Here is a 27,622-nt window from a genome sequence, read left to right as displayed (position 1 = left end):
ATAACTATCTATCTATGTATCATCTATCCATCTAGTATTTACTGACCTTTACTGACAGCTAAAAATCCCTTATGACTATACAGTGGAAGTGAGAAATAGATTTAAGGGACTAGATCTGATAGAGTGCCTGATGAACTATGGACGGAGGTTCGTGACATTGTACAGGAGAGAGGGATTAAGACCATCCCCAAGAAAAAGAAATGCAAAAAAGCATAATGGCTGTCTGAGGAGGCCTTACAAATAGCTGTGAAAAGAAGAGAAGCGAAAAGCAAAGGAGAAAAGGAAAGATATTCCCATTTGAATGCAGAGTTCCAAAGAATAGCAAGGAGAGATAAGAAAGCCTTCCTCAGCGATCAATGCAAAGAGAGGAAAACAACAGAATGGGAAAGACTAGAGATCTCTTCAGGAAAATTAGATACCAAGGGAACATTTCATGCAAAGATGGGCTCGGTAAAGGACAAAAATTGTAGGGACCTAACAGAAGCAGAAGATATTAAGAAGAGGTGGCAAGAATACACAGAAGAACTGTACAAAAAAGATCTTCATGACCCAGATAATCATGATGGTGTGATCACCGACCTAGAGCTAGACATCCTGTAATGTGAAGTCAAGTGGACCTTATAAAGCACCACTATGAACAAAGCTAGTGGAGGTGATGGAATTCCAGTTGAGCTATTTCAAATCCTGAAAGATGATGCTGTGAAAGTGCTGCACTCAATATGCCAGCAAATTTGAAAAACTTAGCAGTGGCCACAGGACTGGAAAAGGTCAGTTTTCATTCCAATCCCAAAGAAAGGCAATGCCAAAGAATGCTCAAACTACCACACAGTTGCACTCATCTCACATGCTAGTAAAGTAATGCTCAAAATTCTCCAAGCCAGGCTTCAACAATATGTGAACTGTAAACTTCCAGATGTTCAAGGTGGTTTTAGAAAAGGCAGAGGAACCAGAGATCAAATTGCTAACATCCGCTGGATCATCAAAAAAGCAAGAGAGTTCCAGAAAAACATCTATTTCTGCTTTATTGACTATGCCAAAGCCTTTGACTGTGGATCACAATAAACTGTGGAAAATTCTGAAAGAGATGGGAGTACCAGACCCCCTGACCTGCCTCTTGAGAAATCTATATGCAGGTCAGGAAGCAATAGCTAGAACTGGACATGGAACAACAGACTGGTTCCAAATAGGAAAAGGAGTACGTCAAGGCTGTATATTGTCACCCTGCTTATTTAACTTATATGCAGAGTACATCATGAGAAACACTGGGCTGGAAGAAGCACAAGCTGGAGTCAAGATTGCCGGGAGAAATATCAATAACCTCAGATATGCAGATGACACCACCTTTATGGCAGAAAGTGAAGAGAAAAAGCCTCTTGATGAAAGTGAAAGAGGGGAGTGAAAAAGTTGGCTTGAAACTCAACATTCAAAAAGCTAAGATATGGAGAAGGAAATGGCAACCCACTCCAGTATTCTTGCCTGAGGAATGCCATGGACAGAGGAGCCTCGTGGGCTGCAGTCCATCAGGTCACAAAGAGTTGGACACGACAGAATGACTTTCACTTTTCACAACTGAAGACTTTCACTCTTCACAACTGAAGACTTTCACTCTTAAAAGAGGTTAAAATTTTCCTCAGAAATGGTCACCTAATTAGAACTTGCATCTTCTAAAGACATTGTGGATGTAATTCACTACAGAATGGTTAAAAGAATCCACCAAACAATACAGATCAGCAGAATAGATTGTTTAAAAGGAGCATGAATACCCAATCCCTACAGCTGCCTCAGGGACACCGTCCCCTGAACCCTCTGATTCAGGAGACATACAGCTTCTCATTTCTGCATTTACACAGAGCACCCCTTCCCAGGAACCATGTCCACAAGACATTTCCATACACCATGGTTCCCTGAGTCTGTCATATCAAGTTTAACTATGCTACAACACTGAAAAGACGAAAGAAGCTCTCAATCATAATACAAACAGGCATCAGAAAAGATCCCACTTACAGAGGAAAGTGTTGACGGAGAACTATAATCTGTTCTTCTGTCTTCAGTGACCCTGGTTAGAGCAAAACCCTGGGCAAACAGTTAACACTGAAATCTACTGACTAGGAGACAAATGAGGATATTACAGGGCTCGCTATATGCTGATTACCATTCTAGTAATGTTTTTAGCAGGGTGGATCGGGTCTGTTTAGAGTGTGATAAACCTACAAAATACAGACTACAGTTGTTCTAATAAATAAAAGTCCTAAAGCCAGAACACGACTACAAATTTGAGGACACATATTAAGCGAGAAACTCTCAAGTCTTCCTTGTGCTGACTTGTACGATATAAGTTAAACAAATGAGAGTCCCTAATTTATTTTATATATTCCATTTTAAAAACCTAAATTCAGGAAGCAGTGTCTGACTGATTTGGGGCCTCATAGACATTGCACATGTTGTTGCTCTTGTTTTGTATCATTTTCTAATTGTTAGTCAATCTGGTGCTGGTAAGAACTGTGTTTCCCGAGGAAATCAGAATTGAAAGAAACACGTTTACCCCAATGTTCATTGCAGCACTATTTACAATAGTCAGGACATGGAAGCAGCCTAGATGTCCATCAGCAGATGAATGGATAAGAGAGCTGTGGTACATATACACCATGGAATATTACTCATCTATTAAAAATAATGCATTGGAATTAGTTCTAATGAGGTGGATGAAACTGGAGCCTATTATACAGAGTGAAGTAAGTCAGAAAGAAAAACACCAATACAGTATATTAATGCATATATATGCAATTTAGAAAGATGGTAAAGATGACCCTATATGCGAGACACCAAAAGAGACACAAATGTAAAGAACAGACTTTGGACTCTGTGGGAGAAGGTGAGGGTGGAATGATTTGAGAGAATAGCATTGAAACACGAATATTATCATATGTGAAACAGATCACCAGTCCAGGTTCGATGCATGAGACAGGGCGCTCAGGGCTGATGCACTGGGATGACCCTGAGGGATGGGATGGGGAGGGAGGTGGGGGGGCAGTTAGGATGCGGAATACATGTACACCCATGGCTGATTCATGTGAATGTATTTCAAGAACCACCACAATATTGTAAAGTAATTAGCCTCCAATTATAATAAATACATAAAGGAAGAAAACTAAGATAATGGCATCTGGTCTCATCACTTCATGGCAAATACATGGAGAAACAGTGGAAACAGTGGCAGACTTTATTTTGGGGGGCTCCAAAGTCACTGCAGATGGTGATTGCAGCCATGAAATTAAAAGACACTTACTCCTTGGAAGGAAAGTTATGACCAACCTAGATAGTGTATTAAAAAGCAGAGACATTTCTTTGCCAACAAAGGTCCATCTAGTCAAGGCTATGATTTTTCCAGTGGTCATGTATGGATGTGAGATTTGGACTGTGAAGAAAGCTGAGTGCCGAAAAATTGATGCTTTTGAACTGTGGTGTTGGAGAAGGCTCTTGAGAGTCCCTTGGACAGCAAGGAGATCCAACCAGTCCATCCTAAAGGAGAGGAGTCCTGGGTGTTCATTGGAAGGACTGATGTTGAAGCTGAAACCCCAATACTTTGGCCACCTCACGCAAAGGGTTGACTCACTGGAAAAGACGGTGATGCTGGGAAGGATTGAGGGCAGGAGGGGAAGGGGACGACAGAGGATGAGATGGCTGGATGGTATCGCTGACTCAATGGGCATGGGTATGGGTAGACTCAAGGAGTTGGTGATGGACAGGGAGGCCTGGCGTGCTGCGATTCATGGGGTTGCAAAGAGTCGGACATGACTGAGCAACTGAACTGAACTGAACTGAACTGACAGCTAATGGAGACTAAGCTATAAAGTGTAACATGTGCCTTTCTGTATTGAGATGTAAAACTTGAAAGATACAGGAGTCCCAGAGACTTGAGATTAAAGAAGTCAATTTTTCTTTCTTCTAAAAAAAAAAAAAAACAACCAAAACCCTCTGGGGGAAAGGAAACCCGTTTTTGTTTTTTTTTTAATTAGTTGGAGGCTAATTACTTCACAACATTTCAGTGGGTTTTGTCATACATTGATATGAATCAGCCATAGAGTTACACGTATTCCCCATCCCGATCCCTCCTCCCACCTCCCTCTCAACCCGATTCCTCTGGGTCTTCCTAGTGCACCAGGCCCGAGCCCTTGTCTCATGCATCCCACCTGGGCTGGTGATCTGTTTCAGCATAGATAATATACATGCTGTTCTTTTGAAACATCCCATCCTCACCTTCTCCCACAGAGTTCAAAAGTTTGTTCTGTATTTCTGTCTCTTTTTTTCTGTTTTGCATATACGGTTATAGTTACCATCTTTCTAAATTCCATATATATGTGTTAGTATACTGTAATGGTCTTTATCTTTCTGGCTTACTTCATTCTGTATAATGGGCTCCAGTTTCATCCATCTCATTAGAACTGATTCAAATGAATTCTTTTTAACGGCTGAGTAATATTCCATGGTGTATATGTACCACAGTTTCCTTATCCATTCGTCTGCTGATGGACATCTAGGTTGCTTCCATGTCCTGGCTATTATAAACAGTGCTGCGATGAACATTGGGGTGCACGTGTCTCTTTCAGATCTGGTTTCCTCGGTGTGTATGCCCAGAAGTGGTATTGCTGGGTCATATGGCAGTTCTATTTCCAGTTTTTTAGAAACCCGTTTTTTTTTTAAATCTAGGTTTCTTGCAGGTAGAATTTTAGCACCATACTGCACAAATTCTAAGGGGGCTTCCCTGGTGCCTCAGTCAGTAAAGAATCTGCCTGCAAAAGATATACAATGGAAAAAAGACAACCTCTTTAACAAGTGGTGCTGGGAAAACTGCTCAACCACTTGTAAAAGAATGAAACTAGAACACTTTCTAACACCATACACAAAAATAAACTCAAACTGGATTAAAGATCTAAATGTAAGACCAGAAACTATAAAACTCCTAGAGGAGAACATAGGCAAAACACTCTCCGACATAAATCACAGCAGGATCCTCTATGACCCACCTCCCAGAATATTGGAAATAAAAGCAAAAATAAACAAATGGGACCGAATTACACCTAAAAGCTTTTGCACAACAAAGGAAACTATAAGCAAGGTGAAAAGACAGCCCTCAGATTGGGAGAAAATAATAGCAAATGAAGAAACAGACAAAGGATTAATCTCAAAAATATACAAGCAACTCCTGAAGCTCAATTCCAGAAAAATAAATGACCCAATCAAAAAATGGGCCAAAGAACTAAACAGACATTTCTCCAAAGAAGACATACAGATGGCTAACAAACACATGAAAAGATGCTCAACATCACTCATTATCAGAGAAATGCAAATCAAAACCACAACAAGGTACCATTACATGCCAGTCAGGATGGCTGCTATCCAAAAGTCTACAAGCAATAAGTGCTGGAGAGAGTGTGGAGAAAAGGGAACCCTCTTACACTGTTGGTGGGAATGCAAACTAGTACAGCCACTATGGAGAACAGTGTGGAGATTTCTTAAAAAACTGGAAATAGAACTGCCATATGACTCAGCAATACCACTTCTGGGCATACACACCGAGGAAACCAGATCTGAAAGAGACACGTGCACCCCAATGTTCATCGCAGCACTGTTTATAATAGCCAGGACATGGAAGCAACCTAGATGCCCATCAGCAGACGAATGGATAAGGAAGCTGTGGTACATATACACCATGGAATATTACTCAGCCGTTAAAAAGAATTCATTTGAATCAGTTCTAATGAGATGGATGAAACTGGAGCCCATTATACAGAGTGAAGTAAGCCAGAAAGATAAAGACCATTACAGTATACTAACACATATATATGGAATTTAGAAAGATGGTAATGATAACCCTATATGCAAAACAGAAAAAGAGACACAGATGTACAGAACAGACTTTTGGACTCTGTGGGAGAAGGTGAGGGTGGGATGTTGTGAGAGAACAGCATTGAAACATGTATATTATCTATGGTGAAACAGATCACCAGCCCAGACTGGATTCATGAGATAAGTGCTCAGGCCTGGTGCACTGGGAAGACCCAGAGGGAGCGGGTAGAGAGGGAGGTGGGAGGGGGGATCGGGATGGGGAATACATGTAAATCCATGACTGATTCATGTCAATGTATGACAAGAACCACTACAATATTGTAAAGTAATTAGCCTCCAACTAATAAAAATAAATGGAAAAAAAAAAAAAAAAAAGAATCTGTTTGCAATGCAGGAGACTCAGGTTCAATCCCTGGGTTGGGAAGATCCTCTGGAGAAGAAAATGGCAGCCCACTCCAGTATTCTTGCTTGGAAAATCCCATGGACATTCTCAGAGATATCCCACACTCCAAGAGGCAAGATCCAGGCCCTTTTTTTCTGTCCAGTTCTAGAAGGGTAACCAGTTAGCTTCTCTTCGAGCTTGGCTTGTAAAGTAACTGGCATCTACTGATGGTGACCAGCAGAATTGGAAATACCTAGCTTTCCTGATTTGAGGAAATATATAAAATTCACTTTTTCCCTTGGCCACTTTTCATATCCACGTCTTTCACAAATATAGCAGTCAACTGCAGACTTTTCCTGCGAAGAATTACCAGTAACTTATCTTACCATTTAGATCACAGGACTTCAATGACCAAAGAACACATGCCTGGCGCTGTGTCCAAGGAGGACACTTTAGAAACCATTAAATAGAGCAAACGTGGGTGGCAGAATCACTGGGCTCCTGGATTCTCCTGTCCCCTCACCACAGAGCAAGCATGCCTTGGAGTTCTCTTTCTCAGATATAGTACCAGAGGCTACATGGGGGATACTGGCCCCAAGATGGCAGCTCTCACAACAAGTAGAACTGCTGAGAAAGATTGCTAATTGACAAAGCTGACAAATTGAGGCTTTAGAATAGTTTGGCCTCTTTTAAAGTCAAATCTTGGGCTTCCCAGGTGGCGCTAGTGGTAGAGAACCCGCCTACAAATGCAGGAGACGTAAGAGACTTGGGTTCAATCCCCAGGTCGGGAAGATGCCCTGCAGGAGGGCATGGCAATCCACTCCAGTATTCTTGCCTGGAGAATCCCCCTGGACAGAGGAGACTGGCGGGCTACAGTCCATAGGGTCTCAAAGAGTTGGACACAACTGAAGCTACTTAGCACAAAGTCCAATCTTGGGGAAAATTATCCTGAATTAAGGATTCCTATCTAAGAGGCAGATGGTTAGGATTTTTCATATCTAAGGTAAACCAAAAGAGGAAAGTTCACCCATCTGATCAGAAGAGATACTAAAATAGGAAATAAGCCAAGGACAGATTAGTTATCAGCCAGTCTGGACAGAAGAAGCCCTGTTTGTTGGAAATCCCAGGACCAACTCCAGGTTTGACAATTTGCTAGAAGGACTCACAAGACTCAGCATATGGTTGCACTGACAGCTAAGACTAATTCCAGTTGGATGCAGAGTAAAATCAGCAAAGTTGCTGGAAATGAGGTCTGGAGGAAACAATGTGCAAGCTTCCAAGTGTCCTCTCCCAGAAGGTCACATAGGATGTGCTCCAGGAACCAGTGGTGGCAACACATGGAAGTGTTATCTACCAGTGAAGCTCATTAGATACTCAGCACCCAAGGGTTTTTTAACTGGGGCTAGTCATGTAAGTAACCACTACCAGCACAAACCAAAATTCCAGACTCGAAGAAGGAAAGCAGGAGGGCAGTCTACATAAACCTTATTCTTTTCCTGGTCCAAGGACAATGAAGCACCCTTATCATTAAGGGAAGTCTGATAACAGCACAAGGATCTGTTTACCAGCCAAGTTCCCAGATGCAAGCCAAGGCCAACCTTGAAAGCAGGCTTTTCCAAGGACACTGGTCTCAGGCCTGCTATGTAAACCCTATTTTGCACACTCTGTATCTTAGCCAACTGATCTGTAGTAACTAAAGCCCACTTAAATTAACAGGCAGTTAATCTTACCTTATGAAGTGGAATTGAAGTCTCTGTTATCAAAAGACTTCTTTGTGGATGGAATGAGTTATGATCCAGGAGACAGGACCTATCCTTTTGAGTCCCCACTGTTCCACATGGGCCAGGGTTCTGGTTTCTGTTTGTTTTTAAATGGATACATTAGGAAGTCCTAACACTCGCCCTCACTAAACACTACTTATTGTAGCAGACACGCCAGCACCCTGTGTCTCCAGTATTCTAATCTCTTTCAGGGAAAACTAGAAGAGAAAAACCTCTCTGAATCTACTTTGCTTTAAGAAATGAACTAGTCTAAAATTTTTTTCTCTGAATGTTTACCCATTATTTAATATGTAAAAAGAAACAAAAATACAGGTTAATATATTTTTTTGTTCCTTTTTAAAAAAATTTTTACTGGAGTATAGTTGATTTACAATGTTGTGTTAGTTTCCGCTGTACAGTAAAGTGAATCAGATATATCTATATCCACTCATTTTAGATTCTTTTCCCATATAGGTTATCATAAGTACTGAGTACACTTACCTGTGCTATATAGTAGGTCCTTGTTAGTTATCTATTTTAAATATAGTAGTATGTGTCAATCCCAGTTTATCCTTCTCCTTGCTTCCCCCCTCCAACCGTAAGTTTGTTTTCCACATCTGTGACTCTATTTCTGTTTTATAAATAAGTTCATTCGTAGCATTTTTTTAGATTCCACGTACAAGTGACACCATCATGTGATGTTTGTCTTTCTGTCTGACTTACTTCACTTAGTATGGAAAAATAACCAGAATAATTCTAAAATATTGCAATTTAAAAAATACTGAAATAAAAAACATTGAAAATCAAATCAAAAATATAATTAATATATGTAAAAAATTAAAACAATAAAAGATTTATATAAATTGACTTGCTTAAAATAAGATAAAAGAATAAAATATGCAGTGGAAAAATGCCATTAAGGAACTAAAGATTTAAAAGAATGAGGTAGGATAATCTAAAATAAATTAAGTAAGAGTAAATCAAACAAAAAAGATCTGGATTTAAAAAACAGTAAAACATAAAAAATGAATGTAAGTTTAAAACACTTGGAACAAAGCAACAGGACTTCTTGAGCAGAGAGAGTTACAGATGCTCACTGGCCTCCCAGTTAACCTAATCAGGTCTTGTGAGAGTCAAATTGCCCAGGCAGAATATTCCAAGGAAAAGACCTATGAACAAGATATTTTATCAGCTCAAATTCTCCCAGTTAGATTTCTAGGCCGTCATGTGCAGACCTGCAAAAGCTGTTAAACCTTGGGGGAATATTAAGAATATGCTATTTTTTTTTTTTTTTTTTTTGAGTGATGAAGCCAGACAATGGGCTAAGTGCCGTAAATCTGTAAGGTATCTTACTATGTAGACCTCAGAGGTTTTAGGTAGATGAAACAGAGGTGAAGTGAAATGACTTGTCAAAGGTCCTACATCTAGCAAGAGGGACAGCCCAGATTAAACACAGCCTTAATGCCAAAGCCCATCACCTAAACTTTTTGCTGTATTACATGTAACCAAACAGACTCTTTTAAATATGACCTGATTGCTATGAAAGAACACATCAAAACAGAATACCAGACACAACAGGCTTTATTACTTTGAAAGTAGAGCATATTTCAAGGTAGGGAGTCTTAGAGACACACATATAAATTAATCATCTTTTGCTGAGTCTGAGGTGGTATGAAAAAACTAAAAAGGCCATGAATTCATACATTGGAATCTAATGAAAGATAATTAAATTCTTGAAAATTTAAAAAATTGTTTTAATGTAGCATTGAAAAGATTAGGTGGCAAAAAGACAAAGTTCAGGTTTGTAGTTTCCACAGCCACTTGGCCATGTATCTTTTGACATGCCTGAGTAAAGGCCACGTAACAATGAGCAACATCTAATAAATAAGCCATTTTAAGAATTTTTTATACAAATTCTTACATTGTCCAAATAATAAAACCTCTGAAATCACTGTGGATGGTGATTGCAGTCATGAAATAAAAGATGCTTGCTCCTTGGAAGAAAAGCTATGACAAACCTAGACAGCATACTGAAAAGCAGAGACATCACTTTGCCCACAAAGATCTGTATAGTCAAAGCTTTCTATAGTAGTCATGTACAGTAGTTTTCTCAGAAGTCATGTATAGCTATGGGAGTTGGACCATAAAGAAGGCTGAGTGCCAAAAAATTGATGCTTTCAAACTGTAGTGCTGGAGAAGACTCTTGTGAGTTTCTTGGACAGAAAGAAGATCAAGCCAGTCAAGGAAAGACTGAGAGCAGGAGGAAAAGGGGGTGACAGAGGATGAGATGGTTGAATGGCATCACTGAATCAATGGACTTGAGTTTGAGCAAACTCTGGTTGATCGTGAAGGACAGGGAAGCCTGGTATATACTGCAGTCCATGGGTTCACAAAGAGTTGGACTCGATTTAGTAACTTAACAACAACAACAAATACTACTAAGTCCTGGGCAATTTTTTTTCCCAAATTGTACTGTTCTTTTAGTTTTAATGGGCTCAAACACTGTGCATTAATATACCTGACATATCAGAATTAGAATCCTACTTACTATTTCATTGGGCTTCCTTGGTGGCTCAGAGAGAGAAGCGTTTGCCTGCAATGTGGGAGACCTGGGTTCGATCCCTGGGTTGGAAAGATCCCCTGGAGAAGGAAATGGCAACCCACTCCAGTATCCTTGCCTGGAGAATCCCATGGACAGAGGAGCCTGGTGGGCTACAGTTCACAGGGTCGCAAAGGGTCGGACACGACTGAGTGACTTCACTTTCACTTAATATTTCATTGAAAGCATATGTTGTGATTTTAAGTCAGTATGTTATTTTTACTTTAAAAAAGTAATATGATTCTTGTAAAATAAAATAATCAGAACTGTACAGAGTAAAAGATTCAAATCCTCCTTTCCCTCAAATCTGCTAGCCTGAAGTAACTGTGATAACAGATTTGACTTTCAGAATTTTTTTTCTAAAGCATGTTCTGGAAAAAAAAAAAAAAAGCATGTTCTGTACTTAAATAATGACTCTATCTGAACACCCAAAATATGTGTTTTCTCTTGTTCCTGCACAAATAGGCTCAGTGTTCCAAATGATGTTCTGGATAAAAATAGGCCCTGTATCCTCTTATGAGTTATGCTTTAAGGCTTCTTCTTACATATTTTTCAGTGCCACATAAGCCAACCCTTCTGATGGTCAGCTTACTTTCCACCTTCTTCAGAAAGCCTTTCCTTACTGTGGCTTTGGTGAACTGTCATTTTTTTGCCCCTCACTGGACTAGGACATCCTTGATTGAGACTGTGTGCCCTTTGTTACTTATCCCAGGTACCCCAACTCATTGAAGGATAGGGTGGACCCTTTTATTTCACTTCACCCTTTTTTCATATTTTTTCTGCTGTGCTGTGCTTAGTCGTTAAGTTGTGGCCAATTCTTTGTAACCCGGTGGAATACAGCTCGCCAGGCTCTTCTGTCCATGGAATTTTCCAGGCAAGAACACTGGGGTGAGTTGCCATTTCCTACTCTGGGGGATCTTCTCGACCCAGCGATTGAACCCTGGTTTTCTGCATTGGTAGGTGCATTCTTTACCACTAGTATCACCTGAGAAGCCCCTATTTTTCTCTGAGTGCTTCAGAAATTCAGAGCTATGGAGATTTTATTTTCTTAGGGAGACTCATTGTCATTAGATCTAGAAGTCTAAGTGAATGAAATCTGGTTCAGGACAGCTTTCTGCTGAAAGAAACTTTGAAGAATCAGAAAGCATTTGGGAAAGTTTAATGGGCCACTGTCTCTGGTGTCTTGGCTGGTCTAGAAAGAATGGAGATGGTGAGAAAGGTGTCAAAGAAAATAACCTGTATTGACCCACAGAGATTGGAAAGCTGACTGTGTAGATCAATGTTTCATTCATTTATTCAACAAAGCTCATGAGAGGCTGACAAGGAGCTACAGATATAAAGTAAAAGCCCCTGTGCTCAAGTTCAGTCTTGGGAGGAACACAGACACTTTAGCAACGTGCATCCAGTCTGATGACACATTTTTCCTGGGAAACACTGACAGTCCTGAGAGCAATGCAGCTCAAACTGAAGGAGAGAGTGTGGGCAGAGGAGGCTTCCCAGGGGAACAAGCATTTGTTGAGATGTTTTGAGGACAGCAGGAGGTGTAGGATTAGTGTTGGTATTTTTTTTTTCCTAATTAAAAACCTGAATGTGTTCGGTTGGCAAGGAATTAGAGGCAACAACAATCTTGAGCCCAGCAGAGCCAACCGCTGCCGTGACTGCTTCCAGCTCTCTGCCCGACACGGTCGGTCTATAGTTTTGAAACTTGAAGGTAGGCTCCAGAGAAGAGGAACTGCCTGCTCCATCTTTACTGCTTGCTTCTCACAAAGGGACAAAATCGACTCAGGGAGGCGGCAGGGTTGTGTGTAGGAGGGGATCCCAGAGGGACCGCAGGAATAGAGGCATGGAAACGCCTTATCAGACAGTAACTTTCCTGACACAATTTCCTCCGCTGGCCGCTTTAAAGGATGTATATAAATTTAACATTTTGTGTGTGTGTGCTGAGTCACTTCAGTGTCTACTGAACAGTGTCTGACTGTTTGCGACCCCATGGATTGTAGCCCGCCAGGCTCCTCTGTCCATGGGATTCTCTAGGCAAGAATATTGGAGTGGGTTGCCACGCTCTCCTCTAGGGGATCTTTTCCGCCCAGGGGTTGAACCCAAGTCTCTTCTGTCTCCTTCATTGGCAAGCAGGTTCTTTACCACTAGTGACATCTGAGAAGCCAGATTTAACATTAAAACATTGTAAAATGAGATATGAAACTATGATTCTAAATATTGGCTGCATGAGAATCACCTGGGGAGTGTTTTAAAAATAGTGACACCAAGGTCTTACTTCATAGTAATTATACAAGAAAGTGGGGTATGTGGCCTGAAATTGCTTTTTTGGCCTTTAAATATGTTAAAAAAGAAACTTCATTAATTACTGGTGTACAGTAGGGTTAAGGAATTGAGGGGAGAAAGCCAAGGTTTCCAGCCATTTAACACTGCCTTTTAAACTAAGATTTTTAGTTGTTCAGGGAGGCTTTCAAAATCAAGGTTTAGATTCAGAAACAGTTAGTGCCCCTCCTTATCAGTTAACAATGATCTTGCTCAAGGTATCGTGCTGGGAACCCAAGGAAATAAGAGAATAAAAAGAAGAGGGACAAGGGTGGGAAGGCATCTTCTCCATGCCTTCATCTATATCTTCAAAGAGTTCACAACCCAGTTGGGGAAATTATCTAATCATGTGTTGGCTGCATTTTTTGCTTGTTTGTTTTGGATTGTGAGAGATACCCAACTTTAACTAGCTTAGGACCCAAGAAGCTTGTAGAATCCAAAGGCCATCAAGTGGTTGAACTTATGCTCGAGTTGGACCCAGGATTAGATGAGCAGGCGCACCATCTATCTCTGCACAAACAGTATGTCTGCTGGCACTGCTCTTGTTGCAACTTCAGTCACCGGGAGAGGCACTGGCTGCCTCTCGCACTCAAGCCCACGGAGAATCAAGCCCTCCGAATTTAATAGGCACCAAGAAAAGGAGGGGTTAGTTTTACCTTTAGTATTTGGGGGACACCTGAGTGGAGGTGTGTACTATGCAGTCAGAAATGGATCAATGTCCTCGACTCAAATTCCATGACGGGGTGGTTTCTAACACATATTCTGAAGCCACTTTCACCAGGTTCCCTGGGCTGGCCCACTAGCCAGAGAAAGTTTTCAAGGATTAGGAAATAAAAAAATATGCTAAGAAAAGAAAACTGACAGGGAACTGATAGAGATTGGGCACCTTATTTCTGAGATGAGGAAAATAGAAAATATTAGCTTTTCTAACCACCACTGATTGCCTCAATGAGGTAGAAATAGTAGCTTCTGGTTGTCTTGTTTCCTAATCGATCTAATTTAGACTTTAAAATTACAAGGAAATTTCTTAGACTTTTCTTGTTTCAAGTGTGATCTTGTCAGTTCGGCTGACCTCTAACTAAAGATGATGATAATTGTGCTCACAAACCCAAAAGTGAATGATCTATTTTCTTTTCAGTGATATGTGAACACACATACAGAGCACTCTTTTAAATTGCTCTCATCATTAAAATTGCCTAAAATATTCCTAAACACTTGACAACATGAAACTCTCCATCTAGTTCCTATTTCTCTCAGACAGAAAGATGTTTTAAGCAGATTTAAAAAATAAACTATATTAAACCCCTTACTGGAAATAAGTCACTTCTGGACAGAGACCAAGCCAAAGCAATTTTAGTTCAAATTGGTTTTCCTGGAAAAGTTGAAAATGTAGTTCAGAAAAGAAATGCCTTGGCAACTTTACAAATCAACACTCAGAAACTAACAAGATCAGTCTACATATCCTCAACCACAGTGATGTTCAGTACTAGTGAAGGAAAGAGTCTCCTGGGGAGCTTGTTAAAATGCAGATTTCAGGGTGCAGACTGTATTAATATTAATAGCTCTGCCGCAGACCTGGGTACTTTTGGTACAGGAGATTTGAAGATCACAGTTCAATTAACTGAAAAGACAAACGCAGAGATTTATAAAAGTTGATAGGATGAGAATGAGGAATTGTGTTAATTATGATGTTTTGCTTTGCTTCACTGATGACTCAGTGAGTAAAGAATCTAAATGCAATGCAGGAGACACAGGACATGTGAGTTCAGTCCCTGGGTTGGGAAGATCCCCTGGAAGAGGAAATGACGGCCCACTCTAGTATTTTTGCTTAGAGAATCCCATGGACGGAGGAGCCTGGTGGCCTACAGCCCATGGGGCCACAAAAGAGTTGGACGTGACTAAATACACACATGTATTTTGTTATGAAGCTATTTTGTTTATAAGCTAAGCACAATTTATCTCTTAGCCCCTCTCAGTGGGGCCACCTGACTTAGTGGGACAACCTGGTTTGAGGCACAGATCCATCACTGTGTGTGTGATATTGGTTAAATCATTCACTGTCTTTGGGTATCAATTTTCTTTTCTGTGAAGTGAGGAGACTGGATGATATCAGTGATCCTTAACCTTTTTGAGATATGTCTCCTTTGAGCAGCTAAGAAATTCTTCCATTTTTTCCTCCAGAAAAACACACAAATATACATGTGCATTTTTGCACACAAATTTAGGCAGGGTCACAGTTCCCTTAACATGCTTACGGGGACTTGCTGAGCCAGTGATGCTCAGAACTGGAGAGCTGGCTCATCTGAACTGTCTCATACCCATCCCATTCAGATTTGTTCCACTGGGGCATCTCCACTCCCTGCCCCGTGTGGGGCATCACCTGTGTCACCGACAGGCGTGGCACCCTTATATGCAGACCACTTCATGAAGCTGCATAAATCCAATCATTATATGACTCTATAGAAGTAGGTGACATAATCTTCAACTTATAAATGAGAAAACTGAGGTTTGTAAAGGTGAAATCACTTGCCTGAGGTCACATGCTTGTAACAAACAGACTTTGGATCTGACCCTGAGCTCTTAACCTCTCTGCTGGATAATTCTTTGTTGTGGGGTCTGTCCCATGCCCTGTGAGATGTTGAACAGCATCCCTGGCCTCTACCCATTAGATGCCAATAACATCCCACCTCTCCCAAATTGTGACAACAAAAGTGTCTCTAGACATCACCAAATATACCCTGGCATGCAAACTAGCCCCCAGCAGAGAACCACATTACATTCTCCTGATTACATTATTACAGTGGGCTGCAGTCACTGGGGAGAAAATAGGGACTCTCTCTGAGGACAGGAGAAAAGTTAAGAACCATCATGCCAAGCTCTCATGTATTTCAGGAAGGAACAAACCATAGGTCATTTCCAGCTTCATGACTCCCTAAATTCTTAATTTCTAAAAATGTTCCTGTTGAGCTTTAATGTAATGGTAAAATGCGTGTATGCAGCTGAGCTACTCCTAAATTTGGCTGTGAGGAAACAAAAGCTGTTGCTCTTTGAACAACCTCTCCTACAGTCCAAACTGGCCCATACCAACACGATTCCCAGAGAGGAATCCCAAGGTCTGAGGAAATACAGCTGGGATTTGAAATGGGATGTCAGATGGCCTCAATGTTATGTGTAGCAAGGCGGCCCCGCGGCTTGGCTGGCAGCAGACAGGGGAGGCACAGGAAATGAGAAATTTGTCATGCTGCCACTTACTACTGGTCACTTTCCCAAAGCACTTGAAACAGTTGCTAGATCCAACCGGCCCAACTGAGACAGTTATTTGATCCAGTTTGGTGGATTATGAAATTGAGAGCTAGAAAAGTCAACATTGGATGCCGTTGGGGGCGGGTGTGGGGTTATATGAGGGGGACTGTTATAAGCAAAAGTTCTATTTAAAAATAATCTAGTGGATATTATGTTTAAAATGGATAACCAACAAGGTCCTACCGGAGAGCACGTGGAACTCTGGTCAATATTATGTGGCAGCCTGGATGGGAGGGGGTTTGGGGGAGAATGGATACAAGTATATGTATGGCTGAATTCCTTCACTGTCCACCTGAAAATATCAGGACATTGTTAATTGCCTGTACCCCATTACAAAATAAAAAGTTAAAAATATTTTAAAAAAAAACATGGAAGAAAATAATCTATTGGAACAAAGCATGAAGATACGGTTACAGGAAGCTTTTAAAGTGTTTGAGAAAAATCACAATGCTTTGCAGCATGACTGATGCTGGTTGTATCTCCTGAGAAGGAAATTGAGATTCAAATGCCAGTCCTACATATCAAAGTTTCCCAAGAGACCTATTCAGTAAACAAATGTTTAAGTATTTACAACGTGTCAGACACTCTGATCAAAAACAGAGCCTGGCCCTGGACTAGGTTACAGTCTGGATAGATAATAACCATAGGCAGGAAGCTCGGCTGTAGCAGTGACATGCTCAGGTGCTTTGGGGGGCACCCAGACTAGACAGTCCATCATGGAGATCCAGAAAGACTTCTTGGTGAAGTCTGAGCTCAGACCTGGAAGCTCAGTAAGACTTAGCTGGTCAAGAGTCGGGGCAGATTGTGGAGAGAGCCTCGGGAATAGCAGGCACTGAACAAATGGAGATGCCTGGATGGGAAGGAGAGGAGATTCTGGGGCACTCTTGGGGAGGGCATACCCACAGCTAGGCTGGAGCAGAGATTGGGGAGAGAGGTGAGATGGAAAGATGAGGTTGTAAGAGGTCGTGTGGGGATTTAGCTGGGAAGGTTTTAAGATTTCTGCAGACCTCGATGCTTTTGAAAGCCCCGTCATGTTGAACATGAAAATGTATCCTGATTCCATCTTAAACTAATTTACAAGTAACAATGAGTTGAATTTCTGTTGACTATTTAATAGCATGCTCCTTTCTATTTCAAAGTTCCCTTTTTGTATTTCAGAGCAAGTAATTTTCACCCCCGCCCCCCCCCCCCCAAATACCAAACCTCTTCAAAGGGTATTGAAAAGCTGATATGCTGCTCTAGGCACCATGCTTATAGGACTGTAATCACAAGTCTTTGTTTTAAACTTGCAGGTTTAAACCTGCATAAAGCTGATAACTGCCCCTCCACTGCCCAGGGTCTATCCTCTCCCTTCTCCCTTCAGCAGGCCTGAGAGCACTCAGAGTGGCCCTAGCTTCTCTTGCAGCAAGGAACAGCCCTGTGACCAAAGTTTAGGCCACTGGGCCGTGCGCAGAAGCGACCTGGGGAATTTTCCATTCATATATTTAAAAAGGAAGCTGGCTGCCCTCTTCCTTTTTATCCCATCTCTGCCAGCTGGAATATGGACATGGTAGTGGGGGGAAATGTCAGCCACATAGACAGGGGTAATACTCCAGCGCAGTGGCTCTGGACCTATAGCATCAGAGTCACCTGGAGGGCTTGTTAACACACAGATCGCTGGGCCCCATCACCAGGAATTATGAGTCACTGGGTCTGAATCATTCCTAACAAGTTTCCAGGGGATGCTGATGCTGCTGGACGGGAACCACACTTTGAACACTATCCCCTAAAGGGTGGTGGAGCACTAAGAAGATACTTGGGTGTCTGGACAACCCTGGGGGGGCGTGGGGGAGAGATCTGTCTTCCATCTGGACTGCTTGCTATGTTTCTTGAAACCTCTATAGCTTTGGGTCTTGTTGTTACATCAGCTAAGTCTACAGCAGCTAATCCATGTTAAGGATATTACACTTCACCCAGGGAGGTAGTACACTCTAGTGATTGAGTATGGGGAGTGTGTGCATGCTCAGTCGTGTCCGACTCTGAGTGATCCAATGGACTGTATGTAGCCTGTCAGGCTCCTCTGTTCATAGGATAAGCATCCTATGGTCGGAATACTGGAGTGGGTTTCCATGCCCTCCTCCAGGGGATCTTCCTGATCCAGGGATGGAATCTGCAGCTCCTTTGGCTCCTGCGTTACAGGCAGATTCTGTACTGCTGAGCCACTGGGGAAACCCTTGAGTATGGGGAACTGGATTTGCATCTCAGTCATGCCACTTCCTTAGCTTCCTAGATTTTGAGTAAGTTCTTTAACCTCTTGTGACTCTGTTTTCCCATCTATTAAATGGATTTAAGTGGACAAGTTTCCCTAAACCTCACACTCCCTTTCTAGACCATGTTCATCACCAGGACCACAGAACTCAGTGCCCAATGACCATGAATGCACTTCCATGAGCTGTATGAACATCTCTGGCGCTGCCCTTCTGATGACTGACTGTGCCTTCCAGGTACCACCCTAGGTCTGAGATGTTACCATGGAGTGACTGTAGGAGAAAGATGTGAGTGAAACTTGAATGGGCAGGCTGGCATGTCCTGTGTTGAAATGAGGCCTCTCTGGTGTGTGATGATTGAACAGAGAGTGGGGGAAAAAACAAGGGGGGGTGGCAGGTGAACTGTGGGCCAGAGGCAAGCTCTCCAAGTTGTCACATTTCAGTGGCATGGAACAATTTATAAATCTGAGAATTCTAAATTTGAGCCTAACTTTTCTGTATATTTGTCAAGATAGGAGAATAGAACATATTTCAGTTAATAGTTTGATAGCTTGGTTTATGATTTTAAAATATTTAGACATGTGGCCTACAGACTTCTAGCTGGACTCCTTGGCCTGCAAATTTAAGCCCAAGCCTGGTTACCGTGTTGGCCTGGCATAAAGACTAAATAAAAGAAGACATGAAAAATACTCAAAACAATGGTACATGTGGTATGTGTGCATCATTAGCAATGATGATACTGAACAATTCCCTTGAGGGCAACATGGACCTAGTAAAAGACTTAAAGCAGAATATGACATTTGCTTACTATTTTTTCTATAAATATTGACTAAGGGTCTACTCTGTGCCTGGCATTGTTCTGGGAGCTGCCAATAATAGTGGTGAACGAAATAAAGCTCCTATTTCCAATGAATGTATATTAGAGTCGGGGGTGGGGGATAGATAAAAATAACTATTTTATCTTTAAGATTCAAGTGATGGGATTTGGTTTTAGAAAGATCATACTGGCTGGAGGGAGGTAAGGTTGCATTTAGAGTCAGGAGCTTGTCAGGATAATTCAAAGAAGAGATGGGCTTCCCAGGTGGCTCAGCAGCAAAGAATCCAGCTGCCAATGCAGGAGACACAAGGGACTTGGGTTCGATCCCTGGATCTGGAAGATCTCCTGGAGAAGGAAATGCCAACCCGCTCCAGTATTCTTGTCTGGAAAATTCCATGGACAGAGGAGCCTGGTGGAGTCCATGGGGTCTCAAAGAGCTGTACATGATTGAGCACACATACACACAAAGAAGAGATGATGGTTGTCTGATGCCAGGTAGTGGAAGAGTGAATAAAGATTAGTGAAAAGAGTGAAAAATGATTAACCTAGTAGAATAATGGCACTTGGTGATTAATGGATATTGGGAATAAGATTGAAAATAGGAATCAAGGGTGATAGCTAGGATTCTGAGGTACTGGGATACTGGTGATGCTGGTCACTGAGATTTAGATAGAACACAGGAGAAGAAACCAATTTGGAGAGGAGGAGGGGATCAGTTTTGGAGATTTGGGGTTTCAGATGCCCATAGAGCACTGACGTGGAGATGTCTGTAGGCAGCTTTATATCTGGGTAGATCTTTGGCCAGTTAGAAAGTGTCTCAGTGGTGATAGCCAAAAGCAGCATGGCACAGGCATTCAATGGGAATGTAGAGGCAGAAGTAGTGAGGAAGTAGAAGCAGAAAGACAGCAGTTTTGTCAGGAGTGTGAGCTGTGTAGGCACCCTGAGAAGGAGGTGAAAAGGAAACTTTGGTGGTTTAGTTGCTAAGTCGTGTCTGACTCTTGCAATCTGATGAACTGTAGCCTACCAGGCTCCTCTGTCCATGGGATTTTCTAGGGGAGAATACTGCAGTGGCTTGCCATTTCCTTCTCCAGGGGATCGTCCCGATCCAGGGATTGAACCTGGGTCTCCTGTACTTCAGGCAGATTCTTTACCAACTGAGCTACCAAGGAAGACCTACTTGTAATGAAATTGACATTTTTGTAAGGCCAATGGAAAGCAAGCGGTGGAGGGTAGACTGAAGATTCATCAGATGGGGTAGTTCACAGAGCAAGTTGCTGCAGCGGTAGGAGGAAATAGTGTCTAGTGAAAACTATTGACTGTTTCACCATGGAGAAAAACAAATGAAATCATTCATATATTCATTTACGGGCTTCCCTGGTGGCTCACTGGTTAAGAATCTGCCTGCCAATGCAGGAGATGAGGGTTCCACCCCTGGGTGGGGAAGGTCTCCTGGAGAAGGAAATGGCCACCCATTCCAGTATTCTAGCCTGGGAACTCCCATGGACAGAGGAGCCTGGTGGGCTACAGTCCATGGGGTCACAAAAACGCCAGACATGACTTAGTGACTAAACAACAATAACAAACACTCATCCATTTGTTGATTCAATAACAAGTATATTAATTCTAACTGAATACTGTTCTGACGCTGGAAATAAGATAGAAAAATCTCCTACCCTATATCATGTAAGTTCAGTAGCTTAAAACAAAAACAAACCCCCAAACAAAAACTGGGCCCCTGCCAGGCCAGGGCTAAATAGGCAGGGACTTGGCAGAAGTGTATGTTGATTGCAAGACACCTGAGTCCCCCAGCAGAGATTTCACTCACTCACTCCCATGTAAGGCAGCAACAGCTGGGACCAAGAACCTGGACTCTGAATCCCCCTGATGTGAGAGGAAATTTTTATTTCAACAAGTTTTAACTACGAATGATTAGAGGGCTCTCTTGCAAGCTCATTGCCTTTGCTGTACTGAAAGCCTTAAGAGAAATAACAACAGATAAAAGACACTGGCAAAAAATCCCCCAGTTCAACTAATTGCATTTAGATATCACCTAAATGGACTAAATTAATTAGGTCCTGCTTAATCCTACCCCGATATTAATGGGGTTAATAGTCAATAGACTATAGTTAATAGACTATTAACTATTAATGAGTTAGTAGTCATTAACAGTTTTTGAAGGACAGACAGGGAAGCAGAGGAGGGGCATTTTGTGCTTCATCCTGAACAGGCACCCTGAGGAACAGACTGGAAAAAACTCCTGCCACGTGACCTGAGACTACGTTACATGTTAGACAGAGTAGGGATATTTCAAGTGTCAGAGGAGGGTGGAGATATGTAAAATTTATGCATGGGCATTCAGAGAAAGTTCGAACAGAAAGGGTCTTGGAAGTCACCGAGTGAAACTCCTTATTTGACAAGATAAAAACAATCCATCACAAGGTCATTTGGTAGATGTCCAGCTTAGAACCCAAGTGTCCTGAAAGCCCACCTAGCATTTTTTTCTATTATGCCATGTTTCCAAGTTAAATTTTCAAATAAATGACTTTCCCAGTGAAAAATGATTTCTGAAGGGTGATGACTTTTGTGAAAAATTTCGCTTGTGGAAGATTCCAACATCAGACTGCAAATCTCTAAGACCACAGGATCAAAAATCCTGTGGTAAAAACAGATCACTCTGTTCTTTACAGTGTGGATCATTCAAGCCCCTTGCTTTCCCCCAGAAACCCACTGGTATGCAATCTTCTGACCATTTCATTTTTACCCTCTATTTCATTACTGAAACAGAAGCCACACTCTAGAAAGGAGTTTGGTGATGAGAAAGAAAATTGAAATTTTGATTGCAATTAAGACTTGAGGATTTTCTGTATATTACAAACCATATCCCACCTTACCAAAGAAAAGTGAATTTCAATTAGGACATAAAGTAATCCTCTCTGAAAATGTGGGATGGAAAGATCAGCCCTGGGTCTTAGGAGTATATTTATCTCTCAGAAAAATCTCATCCTCAGGATGCATCAGACCAAGATGAAATACATTGGGGGTATATTACATTTTATTCAAGTATTGATGGAAGGGGGGGAAGGAAAGAAAAATGAAGCAAGGTGAAAAATAGGGCGATTGAGAGACAGAAAAGACAGAGAAACTTGTTAATTACAGGACTTTCTGAGCAAGATATTTTTCTTCCCTTTCACAAGTTAGAAGCTATTGAATAATTCATACCGGCATGGAAAGGCTGCCTTTTCCCTGGGTGATGTATAACTGAGCAGGAGAGAGCTTCGAGTGGGTTCACCGCATCAGCCACCACTCTAGCTTCTGAGCACGGGGGTGCTCTCCTCTTGAGCTCAGCTTCTGCTTTTGCAGCCAAGCACCCTTACTGCTGCTGCTGCTGCCTGCCTACCTGCCCACCCGCCCCGGCTTGCAGCCTGCCACTTTACTTTCTCCAGCCCTGCTGCCAGCTGAGGAGTCTCCCTGCAGCTGCTGGCTTCTGCCGAGGGCCATGTGTGGATGCTGCCCTGGGAAGGAGGCACTTGCTCCTGGCACTGATCCCAGCTGAGTTTCTCCTGTTGATCGCAGGACCACAGATGCTGCCGCTGAGGAGGTATCCGTTGGCTTCCCTCCCTCTGCTACCCGCCAGCTAAGGACCAGCCAGAAAGTAAGATACCCCCACCCCCTTTCCCTCTGGCATTTCCCCCAGGTGGCATATCTCTGCTTTCTCCTGGAAACTAGGGGCTCCATTTGCCATTCCCACGTGTGTATCTATGTGTGTATTTAGGGGGAGAGGGGCGATTGAGGGACAGGGATTGTGTTGTTCTGTCCCAAGGCTTCCCTGGTGCCTGCGGAGTGCAAAGAGGCCTTTCTCCGGCACTGGAGACATTTTCGAGGCAGGCACTTGTCATTTGCCACCCCCGTTCTCCTCGAGCTCCCTCTACCCCCTTCCCCAGCCCATTATTCTGCCACAGCCTTTTGTGTCGGTGGCAGAGGGCTGAAGGGAGGTCTCTGCCCTCCCTGCAGGAGGGCTTCAGGATGGGCCGCGCTGCGAGAAACCGACGCTAGCCAGCAAGGTGTGAAGAGTTGGCCAGAATGACCAACTCTTCCACGTCCACCTCCTCCACCACCGGGGGATCGCTGCTGCTGCTCTGCGAGGAAGAGGAGTCCTGGGCGGGCCGACGCATCCCCGTGTCCCTCCTGTACTCGGGCCTAGCCATCGGGGGCACGCTGGCCAACGGCATGGTCATCTATCTCGTGTCGTCCTTCCGAAAGCTTCAGACGACCAGCAACGCCTTCATCGTGAACGGTTGCGCCGCCGACCTCAGCGTCTGCGCCCTCTGGATGCCGCAGGAGGCGGTGCTCGGGCTCCTGCCCGCGGGCTCCGCGGAGCCGCCCGGGGATTGGGACGGCGCCGGGGGCAGCTACCGCCTGCTGCGGGGCGGGCTGCTGGGCCTCGGGCTCACCGTGTCCCTCTTGTCCCACTGCCTGGTGGCCCTGAACCGCTACCTGCTCATCACCCGGGCGCCTGCCACCTACCAGGCGCTGTACCAGCGGCGCCACACGGCGGGCATGCTGGCGCTGTCCTGGGCGCTAGCCCTGGGCCTCGTGCTGCTGCTCCCGCCCTGGGCGCCGCGTCCGGGCGCCGCGCCCCCGCGCGTCCACTACCCGGCGCTGCTGGCCGCCGGGGCGCTGCTGGCGCAGACGGCGCTGCTGCTGCATTGCTACCTGGGCATCGTGCGCCGCGTGCGCGTCAGCGTCAAGCGGGTCAGCGTCCTCAACTTCCACCTGCTGCACCAGCTGCCCGGCTGCGCCGCCGCCGCCGCCGCCTTCCCGGGCGCCCCGCACGCGCCGGGCCCGGGTGGCGCCCAGCTCCCGGCGCAGGCTCAGCCCCTGCCCGCGGCGTTGCACCCGCGGCGGGCGCAGCGGCGTCTCAGCGGCCTGTCGGTGCTGCTGCTCTGCTGCGTCTTCCTGCTGGCCACGCAGCCGCTGGTGTGGGTGAGCCTGGCCAGCGGCTTCTCGCTGCCCGTGCCCTGGGGCGTGCAGGCGGCCAGCTGGCTCCTGTGCTGCGCGCTGTCCGCGCTCAACCCGCTGCTCTACACGTGGAGGAACGAGGAGTTCCGCCGCTCCGTGCGCTCGGTCCTGCCTGGCGTCGGCGACGCGGCGGCCGCTGCTGCCGCCGCCACGGCCGTGCCCGCGGTGTCCCAAGCTCAGCTGGGCACTCGCGCCGCCGGCCAGCACTGGTGACCCGGGCAGGGCGCGCGGGAAGCGGAGATGCCCGCCTTCCAACGGCCTTGGTCACCACCGCCTCCTGCCCTTGGAAAGTATCCCCAGCCTGAACGAAGACTCCGGCGGGCGAAGCTCAATAATAAATCGGTGCGAAGATTTCGCCTTCGACACCAGTGGGATACCTGAACCGAGGTTTCAGTGTACATGTGGGCTGCGAAGTCATTTTAGACGGCCACCTGATTTTTACCCTTCGTTTCCGTGTTTTAGGGAAATCCTACAGTCAGAACACCGGAAACTTCAGGAACTTGCACACTGACTTTTCGAAAGAACCGGTTACTTTCTTTTAACAGTTTTGGAAAAACAGCTCTGTTACCTTGATCACCATTCCCACCTTCATCGTCTTATGATGTATATAAAGCGCCTTGAGTGTGCATAAGCCAAAGGGAATAATATTGATGAAGGAAATAATATTTATAAAGCATTTTAGAAAGTAACCTATCTTTAATGATGCTTCTGTTACAATTTAGTCTTTCTGTAATGACCCGAAGAATGAAGCCACAGATATGCACACCAGTAAGTTGTCATTAAGACCTCAGGCCCTTTGTAAAAGGGTTTTTATAAAGTAAAATCATTCCCGGATGAGACAGAATCTTAGCCAGTGAGGAGGGAAACTCTCAGATTTATTATTTTACATTCCCCTTTGCACTTCTAAGACTGAAAATTGACATTAAGTGTTAAAGTGACAGGTTTCCATTGTGTTGATTGATGATCTGAGCCAGCTATGGAATGTTGAAAAAAAAATAAGGGCGCTATCTATTTTAGGTACCAGTGTCAGGTTTTCTATGGCATGCACATTTGTTGTTACCCTCATTTTGTCATCAATTTACCTGCCTTGTGAGTGTGATTGCAGCTGTGAAATTTCTGTACTATAATGGTTGCTAAGGAGAATAAGTCCTTCTGTTTTCTCTTTAACATTTAAAATATCTCAATGCACATGATTTAATTAAACACGAATAACACCATGATTGCATAGCTAATATTAACCTCTATTGCATGCTCCTAGATGCTAGAACTGACTGGGCATGTGGTATACTAAAGCAATACTCCTTGGACAAGGACATTGTACTTCTTCCAGACACCAGAAGAAGCAGCCATCAATTATATGAAAAGAGACATAGAGACACCTCTGGCTACCAAGAATTCTTGTCTTGATCCAATTTATGAGAAAACTCCCAGGTGGGACTTTGTCTTGCAAATGAACCACTCTGCAAAGCCACCTGTGCTCTTTTAGGGTTTAGACAAGCCACACATTAGAAAGTAACAATTTTTAAATGTAGTTCATATGTATTACCATGACACTTAACATTGATATCATATATGTTAAAGAAGGTATAATGAACTCAGTTATAAAAAGGAACAGTTCAAGTGGGAATCTGTTCTAAAATGTATAATTTGAGGCTTGCCATTTTCATCTCTTTTAGTAAATTTATTTAGGGATGTTCAATATTTGAAATGCAAAACTGTGTGAAATCACTATAAAATTAAAATGAAAGAAAAGTAATAAAATAATCAGTTACCAACAATTCTGACTGCTGCTCATTACATCCAGTCTGGGGCTGAACAGCCTCGACTGTGTAATTCAGGAGCCAAATTGTTGGCCTCCTGGATGTTTGTAAGCCAGCAGAGTGGGAACACTTGTACATTTGAATAATTATGGGAGTGGCAGGAAACTTTGACATGTTTGCAGAAAAACAAAACAGATGTGTTCATCACCAGTAGTTAAGTCATTTTATTAATCTAATCCCTTTGTGCATGCACCATTTCTCTCTTACTAAGGTTTCATCTGCTCCCATTTTTCTTGATTTAAATATTTAATTAAAGTTCAGATAACTATTCCTCTGTTTTTTTCTTCTGTCTCTGGTCTTCTTCAATATCTCTTTGAGAACACTGTAACAGATGATACTGTATCCCAAAGCACTGGTGATAAAAGTGACTTCTTTGTTCTGGCTTTATTTGATTCTACATTTAGTTTCTAAATTTATTTCTATCTTTTATAACTAAATAGGATACCTATGCCAGCATTGAAAAGAAATAGGTATAATTTCCTTTCTGTAAGTGTAACTGATTTGGGGGAAAGGCTGCAACAACAGAGAACTGAATTTTACTTTTTTGTGGGGAGGAGCTGGGGGACTCTTGTCTAAGTTCCTTATCAAAAGGTCTTCTTTTAATTAGGCCTTTATCCTTCGTGCGGTGGAGGCTACAAACAATTTCCCCTGCTATTCCTGCAAATAGTTGACAAGCACATAAACTTAGCTTTATCAAGTATTCAATATCTTGCAGTGTTTCTGGCTAACACAGAACCACCTTTGCTGGCTCAGTGCCATGTGGGAGACCTACTTCAGGTTGTATTTACTGGTAATTAACTCCACAGGACTGATTCATTTTTAATTTAGAAGCAGAAATGATGTGTCTAAAAATGCCTTACTCAGGCAAGATCTGGGAGTTGGAGTTACTGCTTTTACAAATTAAGTTAATGAAGATTGTGTTCCTGTTTAAATGAAACTACATATTATCCACTCAGGAATGAAAAGTCCTAATTGCTGTTGTGGGCTGTCCTGCTTCACTTTTTCTACTTTTTTTCTTTACGTATATGCCTATTAAGACATATAGCACACTCCCCACTCACCCATCCTTGCACTTTAATGGCTAAATTCTAGGATGTAATAGGTATTACACCTAACACTTTCTTGCTTCCAAAATGAAATATGTGCTTAAACAATAATTCTGTTTTGTACAGAGGCATCCATGGGTGTTTTTCTTTTTTCTTTTTTAATACTATAGGGCTTTAACTCTCTGATAGAGAAAACCCTTGAAAAGATCTGCTCACCAAAGAAAACATGGGTCTGCTCTGACCTCCTGTTTCAATGTAAATCTGTTCTTCTGATGACCGCTGAATTGGGCAGCTTCATTGTTTCCCGTGTAACATTTATTCCATTCTCCCAGGGACTCAGACACTGCTCATCTGGCTCAATGGCAGTCCAGGGAGATGACCTGACCAAAGGCGTCAGTGGCATAAACTTAAATTCAAGAACGCTGAGAAAAATTGTAGATGTCCCTCACTTTCAAAAGCCTGCC

The 27,622-nt window shown here is 43.2% G+C and overlaps 1 protein-coding gene across 1 annotated transcript; it reads left to right on the top strand.

The window, feature by feature from the left end:
- Positions 1–22,876: 22,876 nt before the first annotated feature.
- Positions 22,877–26,289, top strand: GPR88 (G protein-coupled receptor 88). The gene is made up of 2 exons (XM_065927639.1): positions 22,877–22,925; positions 23,285–26,289. Exon 2 carries the CDS (start codon positions 23,354–23,356, stop codon positions 24,503–24,505), a length of 1,152 nt encoding a protein of 383 aa, XP_065783711.1. The 5' UTR covers positions 22,877–22,925; positions 23,285–23,353; the 3' UTR covers positions 24,506–26,289.
- The last annotated feature ends 1,333 nt before the right edge of the window (positions 26,290–27,622 follow it).

The sequence above is a fragment of the Muntiacus reevesi genome, chromosome 1 (genome assembly GCF_963930625.1).
Source record: "Muntiacus reevesi chromosome 1, mMunRee1.1, whole genome shotgun sequence".
Taxonomy (NCBI): Eukaryota; Metazoa; Chordata; class Mammalia; order Artiodactyla; family Cervidae; genus Muntiacus; species Muntiacus reevesi.
The sequence above is the reverse complement of the archived record's forward strand: the minus strand, read 5'-3'. Positions and strand labels throughout refer to the sequence as shown.

Coding starts and splice junctions, on each gene's coding strand:
- GPR88 (XM_065927639.1), top strand. CDS start 23,354: ATGACCAACTCTTCCACGTCCACCTCCTCCACCACCGGGGGATCGCTG.